This window comes from Anopheles coluzzii, chromosome 2 (assembly GCF_943734685.1).
Source record: "Anopheles coluzzii chromosome 2, AcolN3, whole genome shotgun sequence".
NCBI classification, from domain to species: domain Eukaryota; kingdom Metazoa; phylum Arthropoda; class Insecta; order Diptera; family Culicidae; genus Anopheles; species Anopheles coluzzii.
Window position 1 is genome coordinate 22,309,915 of NC_064670.1, and position 14,464 is coordinate 22,324,378.

General features: G+C 49.0%; 1 protein-coding gene across 1 annotated transcript in view; it reads left to right on the forward strand.

Annotated features, from left to right (window-relative positions):
- LOC120948959 (nuclear receptor subfamily 2 group F member 1-B) overlaps positions 1 to 14,464 on the forward strand; it is a 74,410-nt gene that overhangs the window by 33,864 nt on the left and 26,082 nt on the right. The window contains exon 3 of the mRNA XM_040365854.2: positions 6,456 to 6,998. Coding sequence (XP_040221788.1) covers positions 6,456 to 6,998 — 543 coding nt within the window. The remainder of the gene's footprint in view (positions 1 to 6,455; positions 6,999 to 14,464) is intronic.

Consider the following 14,464-nt stretch of genomic DNA (forward strand, 5'->3'; position numbering starts at 1 on the left):
CACATTTGTGTGCACACATAAGGCACACACATAAGGCACACGCACCGGGGACGGGGATAAAAAGAGAGAGGGACAGAGCGCGCGGCGGGGCAAGGATTCGTACGCGCGAAATCAAAGCGAAGCGAGTATCGAGTAACGCGCTGGGAAGTTTATAAAGATTAACATTATTATGTATCAGATTAAAAATAAATTATAATATTTTTGCCTTCACTCAACGCCTGCCTCCGGTCGCTGCTTCGTTTGGGTGGAGCGTTTTCCGGAAAAATACAGCAAACCATCGCCAGCCGTCCCGCCAACCATCCTTTCACCCACGGCGGGCGTACGAACAAGCAGCTGCTACTCGATGCGTCCTTTCTCCGCCGTTGCGGTCGCGGACAGATTTTTTCGGCAGATTCAAAAGCACGGAGCCCGTGGGGAAGCGAACGTTTGCACAGTGCAGTGCATATGAGCAAACGGCACAGCCCAAGACAGACGACACACACACACACGCGCGGAGAAAAGCGAAGTTTAAGTTTATGCTGTGTGAAAAGATATAAATAATTCATTGCACGCCGGGGGTTTCGGGCGAATTCGCGGGTCCTTGAATTGAAACATATAAATTAGGCCAGACTCGGCACTCGCCAGGAACTTGGCGAGCGGGTGTACGTGTGTGTGTGTGTGTGTGTGGATCGACAACCACGGTCCAACGACAGATCGAGAATACAATCCAATCGCGATCGCAATAATATGTCCGCAGCGATCGTGCCGCCGAGCAATGGCATTAAACGGGACGATGTAATGATGCTGCGCAAAGGGGGGGGGGGGGGGGGGGGTGCTATTGCTGTGCATTATGTTTTGCGATGCAAACGAACGGGACCAGGCCCTGGTGTTATGAGACAATTGAATGAGTTGGGGAGGCTTGTTTTTTTGCCGTCTGTATGCCGTTATTGTTTCGGTGCAAGTTTTATTCGATGTCAGCACGAGCCTGATGAGTTTATTTGATTTTCTCGTCGTTAACGTATAATGAGAATGGTTCGACAGAAGGGAGAGAGAGAGACAGAGAGAAAGGGAGAAATCATATCAAATTATACTTATTGCTCTTTCTCCGCCTTTACCTCGCCGTTGCTTCCACTTCACTCCCATCTGTTGGTGATAAATTCCTACATCCATTAAAGAGTTGTAGAGGTAATGGAGTACTTCAATACAAACAGACAACAAGGAATCCTCTGACGGCACGCGGCGTTGGCCACGTTGTAGCCAAGGAAAGGCACCGAAATTTTTGGCGCACATGATGCGCTCTACCGACAGCATCATTTGTACACTACATTCCGTCCGTATCTACAAACCTATAAAATTTAATGTGCTTTCCACTGCTACTGCAACGCAAACAATCGCGCAACATTAAAACCGCTTATCTTGCTTTCGCCGTAGCTCAAGCACGGGGCCAGCGATACGATGCGTCTGAGTGAGAGTTACTTTCCGAAACTGGGAGTCAGATTTTCGGTACCCATTTTCACCAGGACGACAGGGGAAAAACAATGGGGAAATACACAAAGACACAAGATGCTGTCCATAAATTATCCAGCGCGATACGACCAGGGGTGGTAAAAATGGAGCGAAAGAGCACTTACTCTCGTCCACTGCAGTTTTGGCTGAAGAATGGATGGTGTTACTTGCTTCCTTTTCCTTCCTTACGGGGGAAAGGTTTGTAATCGCTAACAGGCAGGTGCGTCTGTTTTTCCTGGAAAAAAAAGGAAAATCTGAAACTGGCTAATGTCTTTTTAAACTACGACAATTGCCAGTTCGTCGCTTATAGCTATCTAAAGACGCAAAACCACCCTTCTTACAGCCCAAAAGTACCAAGGATCATCAAACTCCACTTTTGGGAAATTGTCTTTAAAAAAAACGTTGGCGTTGAAAAACCGCAACCAAAAGGTTCAACCGTCGCAGTAACTGCCCCCTCCACCCTTTGAAGAAATCGTGGTTATTTTTAGGCGGTAATGAACCTTTTCTTATCTACCATCTTACCAGAGGGACATGACGCGGTGACTCGCTGGCTGGCTGGCTGGCTGGTTGCCGTTCCGCTGACAAACGGATTACGAATTTTCCGAACACAAAACAACAACAAAAAGCTGCTTGCAGGTAATGCACCGCTCTGCCTTTTATTCCTTCAGTATTCGTAAACGACCGTGAAGAATTGATTGAAATCACGTACCCGACGTGAAACCAGAGCAAAAGAATGTCCGGATACATTTCTCTCGTTTGCCTTTTCCTTGCTTAAAGTGGCGAAGGCTCGTTACATGCGGGTGTGACGCACCATGCTGACGAGTGCCAGCCCAGAAGTGAAAGACGTCCGCCCGGTTCCGTACACACCGAGCACAAATAAAATCGATTCCATAAGCATGATTGGCAAAACAAGGCGCGCGCGGTCTGTACGATGGCTGGTGCGGTTTTGTGGTCAGAAAATTTCCCCTTTCGACAGCCGGAGTCATTACGTTACCACCACCGTTCGACACCTTGGCGCAGTTAGGGCAAATTGGAAAATTTCGCATAATCCATCAGTGCAGTGCATTGGAGTGACGGACCGTTGGGACTGTACAAAGCTGCCGACGAGAAGCCGGCACCGGGCGTGTTACGTTGTTCAAGAACGCGTCCATTTGATTGATTCCGTGCAGTGCAGTGCGATGAGGGAAGGTGCAAATTGGGTCCATTTGGGGTCGATTAGGGAAATTCAATTGGGTTAGTGAGCTCTTCTTTTTTTTTTTTGCTTCACAACGAGCTGCACGCTTCAACGGTTCCGGAATTGGATCACCAGTACGTGACATGATTTGCAACATTGTGTGAGTAATTTCATCGGTAAATGATCACCACGGAACTTTGTCAAGGATTTTTTAGATTTTAAACATGAAATAATACTATTTTCTGTTCTCAAAAATGGCTAAATCTCTGCAAAAATCCTATTTTAAACAGGCTGAGGAATGAACAAATTAAACCTCTGCGTGTTCAAAGATTAATCACATTTTGGGAAGCGATGGAACAAATCGTGAGCTTCAATGACAACTTCCAGTAGCGAGTTAACAATTAATTACTAGCCTACACTTTTACAGCGCTGCGATTACATCGTAAAACGTTCCTCCATGTTTGAGCGAGCCTCACTACTGTGCCGGTTCTCGGTAAAACACTCGCTACCTGTTGCATTCGCTAGTTTGTCATAAATTTTCCATCAGGAAAAGCCCACGATCGCGATACTGTAGTAAAAAAAGAAGCAAGGGTCATCAACTGGTGACAATTTATATTAAATGCTTTGACCCTTTTATCTAAATCATTTCTGTTTTCCGCTCCCGAATCGCGATTGCTTCTCTACCAGCGGTAGAAGAAATTTATGTATTTTCAATTGACAACGACCCCGCGCTGGATTTTCCCATTTTTTTAGGAGTAATTTCCATACACTTTTGCCTCACCAACCAATGCAATCGATCGACAGTTTTTTTTTTACACGACAAACCATACCCATTTCACCGGACCGGAAAAGTGGTTTCCAGCTTCAGCGTTCAGACCTTTTCCATCGATAACTATCGGGAAATGGGTGGCGCAAAAAAAGCTCCATTTTCGTTCACACCATATTATATGGCAAGTGAAACGTAGAAAAAATACACGTCAGGCACACAAATTCAGTGCATACTTTTAAATATAAAAATTCAACGCAACATGGACATCATATTGCCGGTTCCCTGTGCATCCGGTTCCGTTAGTTGAAATGATTTTCTCCTTCTCTATCTCTTCACTGCACAAATGAAATAGGATGTTCCGTTCGCTAGGTGCATTACAGCTCAACTGAAGCTGTAAAAAAAGCGCATCCGATGTTGGGGAAAAGATAGTACAGATAGGAAGTAACCGCAATAGTTTTCCGAGCCCTCGAACGCCGGTAAAATGGTGACAACGAGCGCCGACATTCTGCCGGGCGGAAACAGGCTCACTGAAAGGCTCGTGGGCTTGCAAAACGTGCAAAAAAAATGTTAACGTTTAAATAGGAAACATTATAAAAACGATCGCCTAGCAGACGCTTATCAAAGTGAGTGAAGCCGGCCTGCTAAACCAAACCAAATGGGCTACAAATCAAGCCATAGATCTTGTTAATTTAATTTTCCAAACTCTTTCTTCCGCACCGACGTCTTCCTGCTTTGTGGGAGAAAATGCCATTAAACGATTAGCACGGCCGAGGCAATTGTAGTTGTGCCTTTCCTCGTCCGTTGTTACAACAGCGTCTGATGCGCCTATGCAGCAGCCCCAATCGCTTCATTTTGCCGTTTCTCATACCACACTGCATAAGCTCGAAACGAAAAAAAGAGGGAAAAAAACAAAAGCCCATCCCCTAGTGTGCCATACTGGCAGACCTCAACCATCGCGATCGCAGATCTGGGGAGGGAAGGAAAACACAGGTTCCTGCCTCCTGCACCATGTTCTGCATCTCGCGTGCGCGCCCGCGCGCTAAGATTTATTGGCTATTTTATTTCATTTTAAATAGCATTAATAATCGATGCTCGCGAGTGTGTTAACATGCAGCAGTACAATAATAACCCTTGTCTTTGCACACCTTTGCATCTTTTGCAAAACGGAACGGTTTTGTCCGGTGCACGGTGAAAGCTCGCAGTACCAGGTGCCTGGTGTGTGGTGCCGTTTTTCGCCTGCCCTCCACAAACACCCACCCGCCGATGGGGGGCATAAAAAAATACAAAAACAAAAAAAGCAGATGATGCCCCTACTATCGTTGTTCGCTTGCGCATCTCTTGTGGTTGTGCATTTTGTTATTGGTTTACGACGGCCGTTGGCGGTAATGATGGAGCAAACTACCACCATCCACGACCACCATTTTTTTGTGTGTGCACTAGCCCTAGCTTAATTATCTGATTTATGCCGACCCGGGCAGGGACTCACTAGGGCTTGAGGCGCTCAAGATTCGCCCGACGGAACGATCGTTCACGAGCAGGGCTTAGTGTGCACACAGTGTGGGCGCGATGCTGCTGCCCACTTACACAAACGGCTGCCGGCTGCACTTTAACGCTCACCAATGCATTCGATTCAATTACCATACCGCTTATCGCGGCCGGTTAATATTTGAGCCCCGCAGGACCTGTTCAATCTCCAAACGGAGGCGGTGTTTCGTAATAAGAGGAGCATATCATACCCAGCACACCCAGCAGGACCTTGGAAGGGTAAATAAATCATGTCGGTGCTATGCTTTCGAGATCCGTTTCGCAAAATCAAACCTACATGGACTGTTTACACTTACACGAATTACAAACACAAAAACACATTCCAATCTAGCTGAGGGGCCTTATCAAAAGCGGCCCCTGATAAGCCGTGCAGCGAAATGTGGTCGATCGGGATGGTCCATCGTGCGCTTGGGAAGGTTTTATTTAAAAAGACAATCAGCTCGCTGTAGCCAGCAGTTCCGTATTGGTGCTCCTAATCAAAGTCCATTTGATAGGGCCCAAGGTGGACCGTGAAGCAAGCAAGCAAAGGTAGCGGGAACCTCTTTAGGGATGTAAGGCAAGAGGAAAACTCAACAAACCAATGCCCATCGCAACAACTGCGCGATTGATGGGTCGTTTTCGCTCTCCATTTTTTCTCTCCATTTTCCTCATATTCCCCCCCCTCCCCACCCCGGACAATCGTTCGGACATCAAAACAAGCACCTAAGACGACGACGACGAAACAGACGGGTGGGAGGGTAGCAGCACTCAATGACAGTAATAATCATAAATAATTAATGCTCATTTTTTCGAAACTTCATTGTTTGCTCAACGAGCTCGCGTCCGCACCCGTGTGTGTGCGTGCTTGGTCGAACTTGGCCCGTTGTCATCGGTGGTGTGTGCGTGTGTGCGGGGAGTTAATTGTAGCCGGCAGGGTGGTGGAGGGGTGTGATGATGAAGGGTTTCAAGTGCGATATGGATGGAAAGCGGATTAACGGCGTCGGGTGCTGCTCACACACACACACACGAACACGACATCATAATCATCGAGTACTTTGAGTTTCTCCCCTCACAACTCCTCATGCTCCTCTTTTCTGAGCTGTCGTGTCCCCTTTGTGAAGGGTTTCAAGTAGGCCGATTTTCAAAACAGTACACCAACAGTACCGCTGTGTGTTGGTGAGTGTTGTACGACTCCACTGTGTGTACTCATGCCGTTTGCCGTTTAAGTGGCCCTGACAGAAATAACGGAGCTGAAACGGAGCAAGAAAGGCCTCACACCCGGTAGTGTGGGGAGGGAAGTTACTTGCCTGATGAATATTTAAATTCTTGGATGCTTTAAAGAAAACGAAATTGAATTACAATTGCACATCCACTACTGCAACCCCAAAGACACACTGCTAGAACTGCTGTTGGTGTGAGGTTCTGGTGTTATCCGCCCAACAGAGGGCGCTTTACGGAGCAAACTAACGTTTTTTTTTCTTCTCTCTCTTTCTCTTCCGACAGCCGTCCAGCGAGGTCGAGTTCCACCGTCCCAACCGCCGGGCATACCGTACGGCCAGTACTCGATACCAAACGGTGACACCGTGACCGGGTTCAACGGTCACTCGTACCTTAGTTCCTACATTTCGCTGCTGCTGCGGGCGGAACCGTACCCCACCTCCCGGTACGGCCAGTGCATGCAGACGAACAACATCATGGGCATCGACAACATCTGCGAGCTGGCCGCCCGGCTACTGTTCTCCGCGGTCGAGTGGGCCCGCAACATACCCTTCTTTCCGGATCTCCAGGTCACCGACCAGGTGGCCCTGCTGCGGCTCGTCTGGTCCGAGCTGTTCGTGCTGAACGCGTCCCAGTGCTCGATGCCGCTGCACGTCGCCCCGCTGCTGGCGGCGGCCGGCCTGCACGCATCCCCGATGGCCGCCGACCGGGTGGTCGCCTTCATGGACCACATCCGGATATTCCAGGAGCAGGTGGAAAAGCTGAAGGCGCTCCACGTCGACTCGGCCGAGTACTCCTGCCTGAAGGCGATCGTCCTCTTTACCACAGGTAAATTGCTGGACAGTCTCTTCGGGGACGTTCATGCGCTGCTTGCCAGCACCAGCACCCAGCTGCACACGCTCCAGTCCGAGCCGGACGTGATGCATCTGGTGCAGGTGCACCTGTACCGCACGGCCACCAATGCTACCTCCATCTCCAACTCCACCTCCGGCATCACTTCCGGGGGCCACAATACCTCTGGTCGAAGTGCCGGCTCACCTAACAGCTCGCTGAGCACGCTTAACAGCTCGAGCGGTAACTCCTCACTAACCTCCTCCACGTCGATGGTGTCCAACTCGGGTCAGGCCGGGGACGTCCACGGTGGTCCGACCGTAGTAGCGTCGTCCTCGATCGCGTCTCCTTCGGTGACGACTACGACATCGGCCACTGCTGGCAACGTCCCCACGTCCACGGCCGAGGTGAACACCACCACCGCCCATAACACCAACCATAACAACAACAATAATAATGATCTGAAAACCATTAACCACAACCTAACCACACAGTCCAGCGGTGCTGGCAGTAGTAGTTCCGCGGCACCCAGCGTAAGTTCGCCCTCGCTCGTGGCGGCCGGCGTTGGCGCACTGTTCGGCAGCAATGCGCAGTCGAAGACGCCACCGCTGCCCCTGTTCAGCTTCCATCAGAACACACCGAACCGCTCGTACCACGGCACGCTCGACGACTTTGTCAATCTGAGCAGCAGCAGCCCGTACGGCGTCGGTTCGTCCGCGTTCTCGTCCAGCTTCGGCTCGAGCGGTATCTTCAGCCCGTACGGTGGCGGTAGCTTGCAGGGTCCGGTGCCATCGGCCGGCCCGAAGTATCTTAGCCACGGTGGGACCGGCTCGGACTACTCCAAGTTCTCCCCGTACAGCCCGTGGAGTAGACGATAGTGGGTGAATGGGTATTCTGCATGCACGCTGATATGATCTTTCGACTGATCGCTCACTCGCTGTACGGCAAAGGTGAAATCACTCGAAGCACCATATCACCGGGAATAGTGAGATGCGACCCTAGTGCCGCCTAGTGATGTAACTTAATAGTTTGCTCGTACCGTCTAAGTCCCTGTCTAGCCTGTAGTTGTATGTACCTGTACAGAGATAAGCGCCAACGAATTGTATCAGTATTTGTTACCAAGAAAAGACAACTTCCCAGTTGCACCTGTATCTGTAGCTGTCTAGTATTATGTTAACTCTATAGTTTCGCCCTAGTTTCGCTCGCGATCGGTATAGTTAAGCTTATTTATTTAACTTATTTTCACCACCCTGTCTTACTGTATAAGCGTTGGTTATGTAGATTCGTAAGTCCCTCTGCGGGTTATATCTGGTCTTCTCTAGCTTCCCTAGCGCTGCGTGGTGTTGTTCGCCCGCGTCCCCCACGTCGGCCGCACAGGATTGGATTGAAGACTCGCGGCCAGAAGAGTAGTGTGACAAATAAATGCGATTTCCGTTTTAGCAAAAGTAAAAACCCGTTCCCTGTGTATGTTTCTGCTGTTCGCTAGTTCGTTGATGCTGTTGAAAATTGCAGTCGTTGTCTTCATCGTCATCGTCGTCGTCTGAGGCAGATAGAGTATTCCGCGGTAGTAGTAGAGGTTTTTTTTGGTGTTCTTCAGTATTCCTTCTGTAGGGTGTAGTGTGCTTCTCCTTGAGGGTTTGTTGTATGCGCTATGCGCTTCCCGCATTCTTCGCTTGTCGCAATCGGGCATGATTCAATCGTTCCAATCGTCACTCGTCAGAATTTGTGTCGCAATCAGTCTTTCCGAGGCTCTTCCCCCGCTGAGGCGCGTTTGTGTGTGTCTGTGTGTATCTTTCGTGCATGTTTCGCTGGCCGTAGGATGTGTAGATTGGATTAGGTTGTACATTGCTCCTCGAGAATTTCCACCGTACATTTCTTGCCTTTTCGAGTGACACTCGCGCGCACACACGCACCACACGGATCCGCGGATCCAGAGACGTGTTGAGGCGTCACATACTCCAAATTCCAACGCCATCGTTTCCCGGTAAAACGGGGCGACAAAGGAAAAAGAAATGCATTGCACATTATGCACGACGAATTCGCATGCCCTTGTCTCTTCTTCTGTTATACCCCCCCCCTCCCCCCCCCCCCACCCGTTCGGATAACATTCTAACTTCCCGGTGAAACCTACCTCATCACAGCAAACCCCCGGAGAGAAGAAGATGTGGCCGTTTGGCGCAACGGAATCACAATCGGACGCAGCAACAACGACACCAGACCCGGTGTGTGTGTGTTTGTGTCGCGAGGAATTGCTTCGCTTCCTCTTGAAAGATTTCGTGTTGTTTGCTTTGTACTTGGTAGGTACAGGGTTTCTACGGCGCACTCTCCAAACGATCGCACCGCAACGGTGTGCATCAGTAGTACCACACGGTCCCACAAGATGGAAGATGTGAAGTGAAACAAACGCAAAACATGAATTCATGTCTCGTGCATTTTCATCTTCATCATCATCATCATCATCAACGAACGCCACACGAACGTCGAGCTGTGGCAAAGCGCCGCCGTTTCGTGACGTACACTGGTGGACAAAAAGATAGGAAAAAAATTTGTAGTGTGTTTTTTTGAGGAAGTGATAGCGAATAACGGTCAACACATTGACCGTTAGAATATGTTTCCGCTCTGTTGAACACCGCAACACCACCTCCCAACAACCACTTAAACAGTCCTTTTCAGGGCTACCAAATATTTCCGACAAGCACTATGTTTTTCGGTCACAGAAAAAAGTTCCTATTTTTATGTCCACCAGTGTACCTGGCCGTCACTCCGTCGGAGCGTACCGATCTGACAATCTTTCTCGAGAGCGCGTGAAGGTAGCTGGCAGTAGCAACTATTGCCGCTGGAGCATCTTCTAGCATTCAATGTTGGGAGGGGAACTGGTGCATAAATAAAGCGTACGGTACGGTACACGTCGGAGAGAGAGAGCGCAGAAAAAACGGAAGGATCTCGGTTTCAGATTAGAGAGACCATGACCATGAACGTACCACTCCGTTTTCTTTTCATTTCGAATGCTGCGCGCTACGAGCCAACGCCTCCGCCGCCACGTCTTCTGCCGGTAGTCCTTTGGAGATGGTGATGGTGCCGTTCGTCGACCAGGCGACTCAACCAAACCACTGGGAAGAGGTCAGTGAGATGGCCCTTTCGGGTGCACATCGCTTGGGGGATGCTACCACCACCACCCTTTTTGACACGGGTGTGAAGCTCTCTCGACTCTGAGCGCTTCACGCGAACTGATCATTCCACAAGCTGCTAATGGATCGCCGGTGCCGATCCTGCTGGATGCATGTTTCGCGGAAATTAAATTGAAATAATTTCACAACAAATAACACACAGAGACTGACCCGCGCGCCCGCATTCGTGCCAAGATGTTACGACTCTTGGCGCCTTGGCTTTAGCGAAACCACGAGGAACCGAAACCGACCGGAGGTTGGTGCACGTTTCCGAAACCGAGCGCTTATCGGGATAGGGATAAATTAGCGATGTTTACAAGAGCTGTAATGTACCAATTCGGAGGGCGATGTGTGTTTGGTTTTGTTGTGCTCCCGCTTGGTGGAAAGTGAAGCGCACGGAGCGGATTTTCAGTTCAGCATGTCTGATTTACGATTTCCCATACCCGACACAAACGCTCCTTCATGTTATGCCTCACATGGCCAAACTGTGCAGAAAAAGTAAAAGAGCTTGAGAGGATTTTTCTTTAATTCATGTTCGATTTTACTCGCCAACTCATTAAGTTTGTCGCTTCCAGTCCGAGCTGTGCTGTATTATTTATAGCCATCACCACGATTCCGACAGTAAAACGCCATTGCACGGGCCAACACATTATCGATCTTTAAAAACTCGCAAACCATCCGCAACGATCAATTCGTACGTTGTTTCTTTTTTTTACCAACACGTGTGTGTGGTAGCAACAGACATCATAAAAAAGCATTCAAATAGAGCATCGCAGCAAGGGAAAAGAAAGCAAAACTTCTTCCATCGCCACCGCCAATACACGCTGAGGGCCAATAAATAAAGTCCACCAAAGCGCAAGAATTATAGTAAATCAATTTCTTCCGCTCAATAAATTTCCAGCCCCCACCTCCCCACAGCACATGTGTGGTTTTCCGAGTCCCAGTTTAAAGTTGGTATGTGACACTCACTCACTCCCCCAAAAGCATTCGGGATTTTTTGTCGAGTCTTTCTTTTTCGTTAACATTTCCGATTGTGCACCTCGATTGGAGTTCCTTACCGTTTTCTTTGCCTGTGCGGTCGGCACATTTTCAACAAGATTGAATTCACCGCGTATTACTTCCTCGCGGAGGAGAATGCACCGCCCGTCCCGTCCTAAAACGGTTCCCGTCTTTCCACGGACGCGATTAAATCATGCGAATAGATCAAACGACAAACCGGGACAAGCATGGCACATGTTTGGAAGCGAATTCTTTAAATTCCTCCAAAACGTGTGTACGGTGCGGTGCGGATTGCATCCAGCGGAATGTGTCCGACGGTGCTGGTTCGCCAGAAAACAACTGTCGCTGAAGATAGATGCCAAACATCTGTAAGATAGTGCGCACTGTCGGACAGCAAAAAAATACATCCCGGAAGAGGCATTGTCACGTGCTTCACGTACGGGCGATAAATTTCCACGAGTGTCCCCCGAATCCGTACAGCGGCAAGATCGCAAGGTCGAATCTTTTGGATGGCAGCAGCAGCAGCAGCAGCCTGGGCCTGCCGTCGAGATTAATTAGAATGCACAAAGGTATAATCCGAATGGGAATGTGTTACACAAATTGATTCCCCGTTTTATCTTACCCAGACAAAGGGACGGCGACTACTACACACACACACACCGGAAACATTACGATCGGATATGGTTGTCGAAAAGTTTGTCGTCTATCTTGTCGTCTAACCTCTAAGCCGAAGCGCCTGAGATTGTGCTGTTTACGGGCATAAAGGAAAAGGCATGGATAAAGTTTTCACCATTTCACTAGCCCCGTGCCCGCAGTTCGGCACTAATACATTAAATTGTTTGCACAGTGGGTCGTTCCTAGATGGCGCACTCCTTCCCCAAGCTGGTCACTGTTTGCCCACCCTTATCCAGTCAACTAATCTTCGACCTCCGGTCCAAACACCCCCCAATGGAAAGCAACAGCACCAGAATGGTGCCTTTATCTTTTACTAATTCCTAACACCACCTGCCATCGTTTTGGCATAAGGGAAGGCGCCTACAAAAGACCGTAGGAGGATCCTTAGCCAGCCACGGAGGAAGGGCTAAATTTACATATCAAAAACTAATGCTACACAAACAGAAAACAATGGGTGTCACTTACAAACAAACCCGAAGCTCAAAGGTTACACTCCGTTTGTCTTTTTTGGGAACAAAAAAAGGGGTAGCAGAGGAGGGGATCGCTCCATAACAATAAGCGGTCGGCTATTTTGACTTAATTTAATATCGTCACACAAACCACCACCACCACCCCCCCACCCCCCTTTCACCCAAACAGTGGAAGGTGTTACACTAACCTCTGCCATCGGTGCCATTGTTGCCAGGCGGTTCTGACGATTCTTGGCTGCGCGGCTCTTCCAGTGAGCGAGATATTCCTCAATTTCCTCCCCCGGGAAATGTCAATTTCCTGTGCCCGTGACGGGGCTGACATTTTCGACAGCCGTACAGGCTATATTACAGGCGCTACGAAAACGCATTCCTGTCTTTACGTTGCGTTTACGGCGACCGTGACCGGAACGAACCGTGGCTGACACTTGCTTGTGCACAGTAGCAAAACACAACGAGAAGCGCAGTGACATTTGCCGATTGGTTACGCTCAGTTAGAAAGGGTGATGATGCCGGGCGGCTGAAAAACATCCAAAAAGCAGCAAAAATTGAAATGTTTTATTTCATTTCTAATCAACACAGTAGAAATGAATTTACGCTCCGTTATCTGGTGTTAAAAATTGCACGTTCATTAAGACTTTACGCACAAACGATGGATGCTCAGGGGAGGAAAAAATAACCACAACATAACCACCGCCACCAAAAAAAAACAACAACACACAAATAAACCTTTTACAACTTAACCCAACGCCAGGGATGATCCGAATCACCACAAACATCCACCACCGATTAATGGCATAAATAATCAACCCCAGGGCGCAAAACCCTTTTTCGGTCGGATTTTTGCCAGCTGCGGCCTACCGACACCGACCCCGTGTTTCAGCAAAACCACCCTCTGCCAGCGGTTTCCACCAGTATTGAGTGGGCCAGTAAGCCAGTAAGAGCGGCCGCACACGCACAACAACCGTCATACCAACAATCAACATTTATCTCTCTCGCCAACCCTTTTTCCGGGCTGGAAAACATAATTTACATACCCCCGAAACATTACGAACTTCCCTAAACATTGCTACTTGCCCTTCGATGGGAGAAAAGGCGGGGAAGGGATTTTCCATCCCACTCCCAACACTTCCGGCGGCATCCGGACAAGCATCCTGGGTACAAATGGCCGGCACACGACCACGACACTTGCTGCCATTTAGCACCTTTCGCTGCCGTAGCGGTCGTTGTGGTTTCCGTCGTGTCCAGTGGCGAAAGGCGGAGGCGATAAGGCATAAAGTGTCCGTTTGACCGAACCAACAGCAACAAAAAAAGCCATTGAGGGAACAATATGGGAACTGGGAAGGACTGGGAGCAGCATCCGAGCAGCGAACGGCGCGGAAGTTAATCCTAACACCACAGCAACTTGTCGCCTCGCGGAGTGTGTATGTATATATTTTAATTATCATTTCATTCACTTCGCACAATAAAAAGGTTAATTATCGCTTAGCGAAAAACAAAAAAAAACTCTCGCGTGCAAGGTGTGGGCTGTGTGAGCAATTGAAATGCTCTTGTCGGCCTGTATTGTTTGGTGACACGTGCGCAGGAGGGCCAGGAACTCCTCGTGACCCTATTGTTTGCTCGCCTACCAGCCTTCCAGCACGGCAAATCTCTGCAATTAAAGAGTTTTTGCGCACCAAAGGCGCACCACTGTTGACTGTAGAACGTAAACCAGCAACACCTTAGCTGATTGTAACCTTGAAAAGGGAAAAGCATCCCTCAGCCTCGGTGCTGTGCGATAGGGTGTGCTAAGGGTGCAAACAAAACAAGAGGTGTCAATATCAACCTGTGCAACCCGTTCCCCTCCACAGGATTAAACCCTCTTCACAAGCACAAGCATCCAGAACGCAACACACACTTTGTACAGGCCCGCACAATTACGCATTATAAAATTACGCTAAAAATAAGGTGCGAAAGGTCGCTCCATGGTGGTGGATTAAGTCCGCCACGGTTCCCGCGCTGCGCTTTCGCTGCGTACGAATGCGTTAACGATGCAGCTTCAGCGGGGTGCAGATAGGCGCATTAACGCCGTAAAGCATAATCATCATCATAACAATAAACCCGATCGGGGCAAATTATAAATACAAGTAAATTGCGCGCCTAGATAATAAAGTCT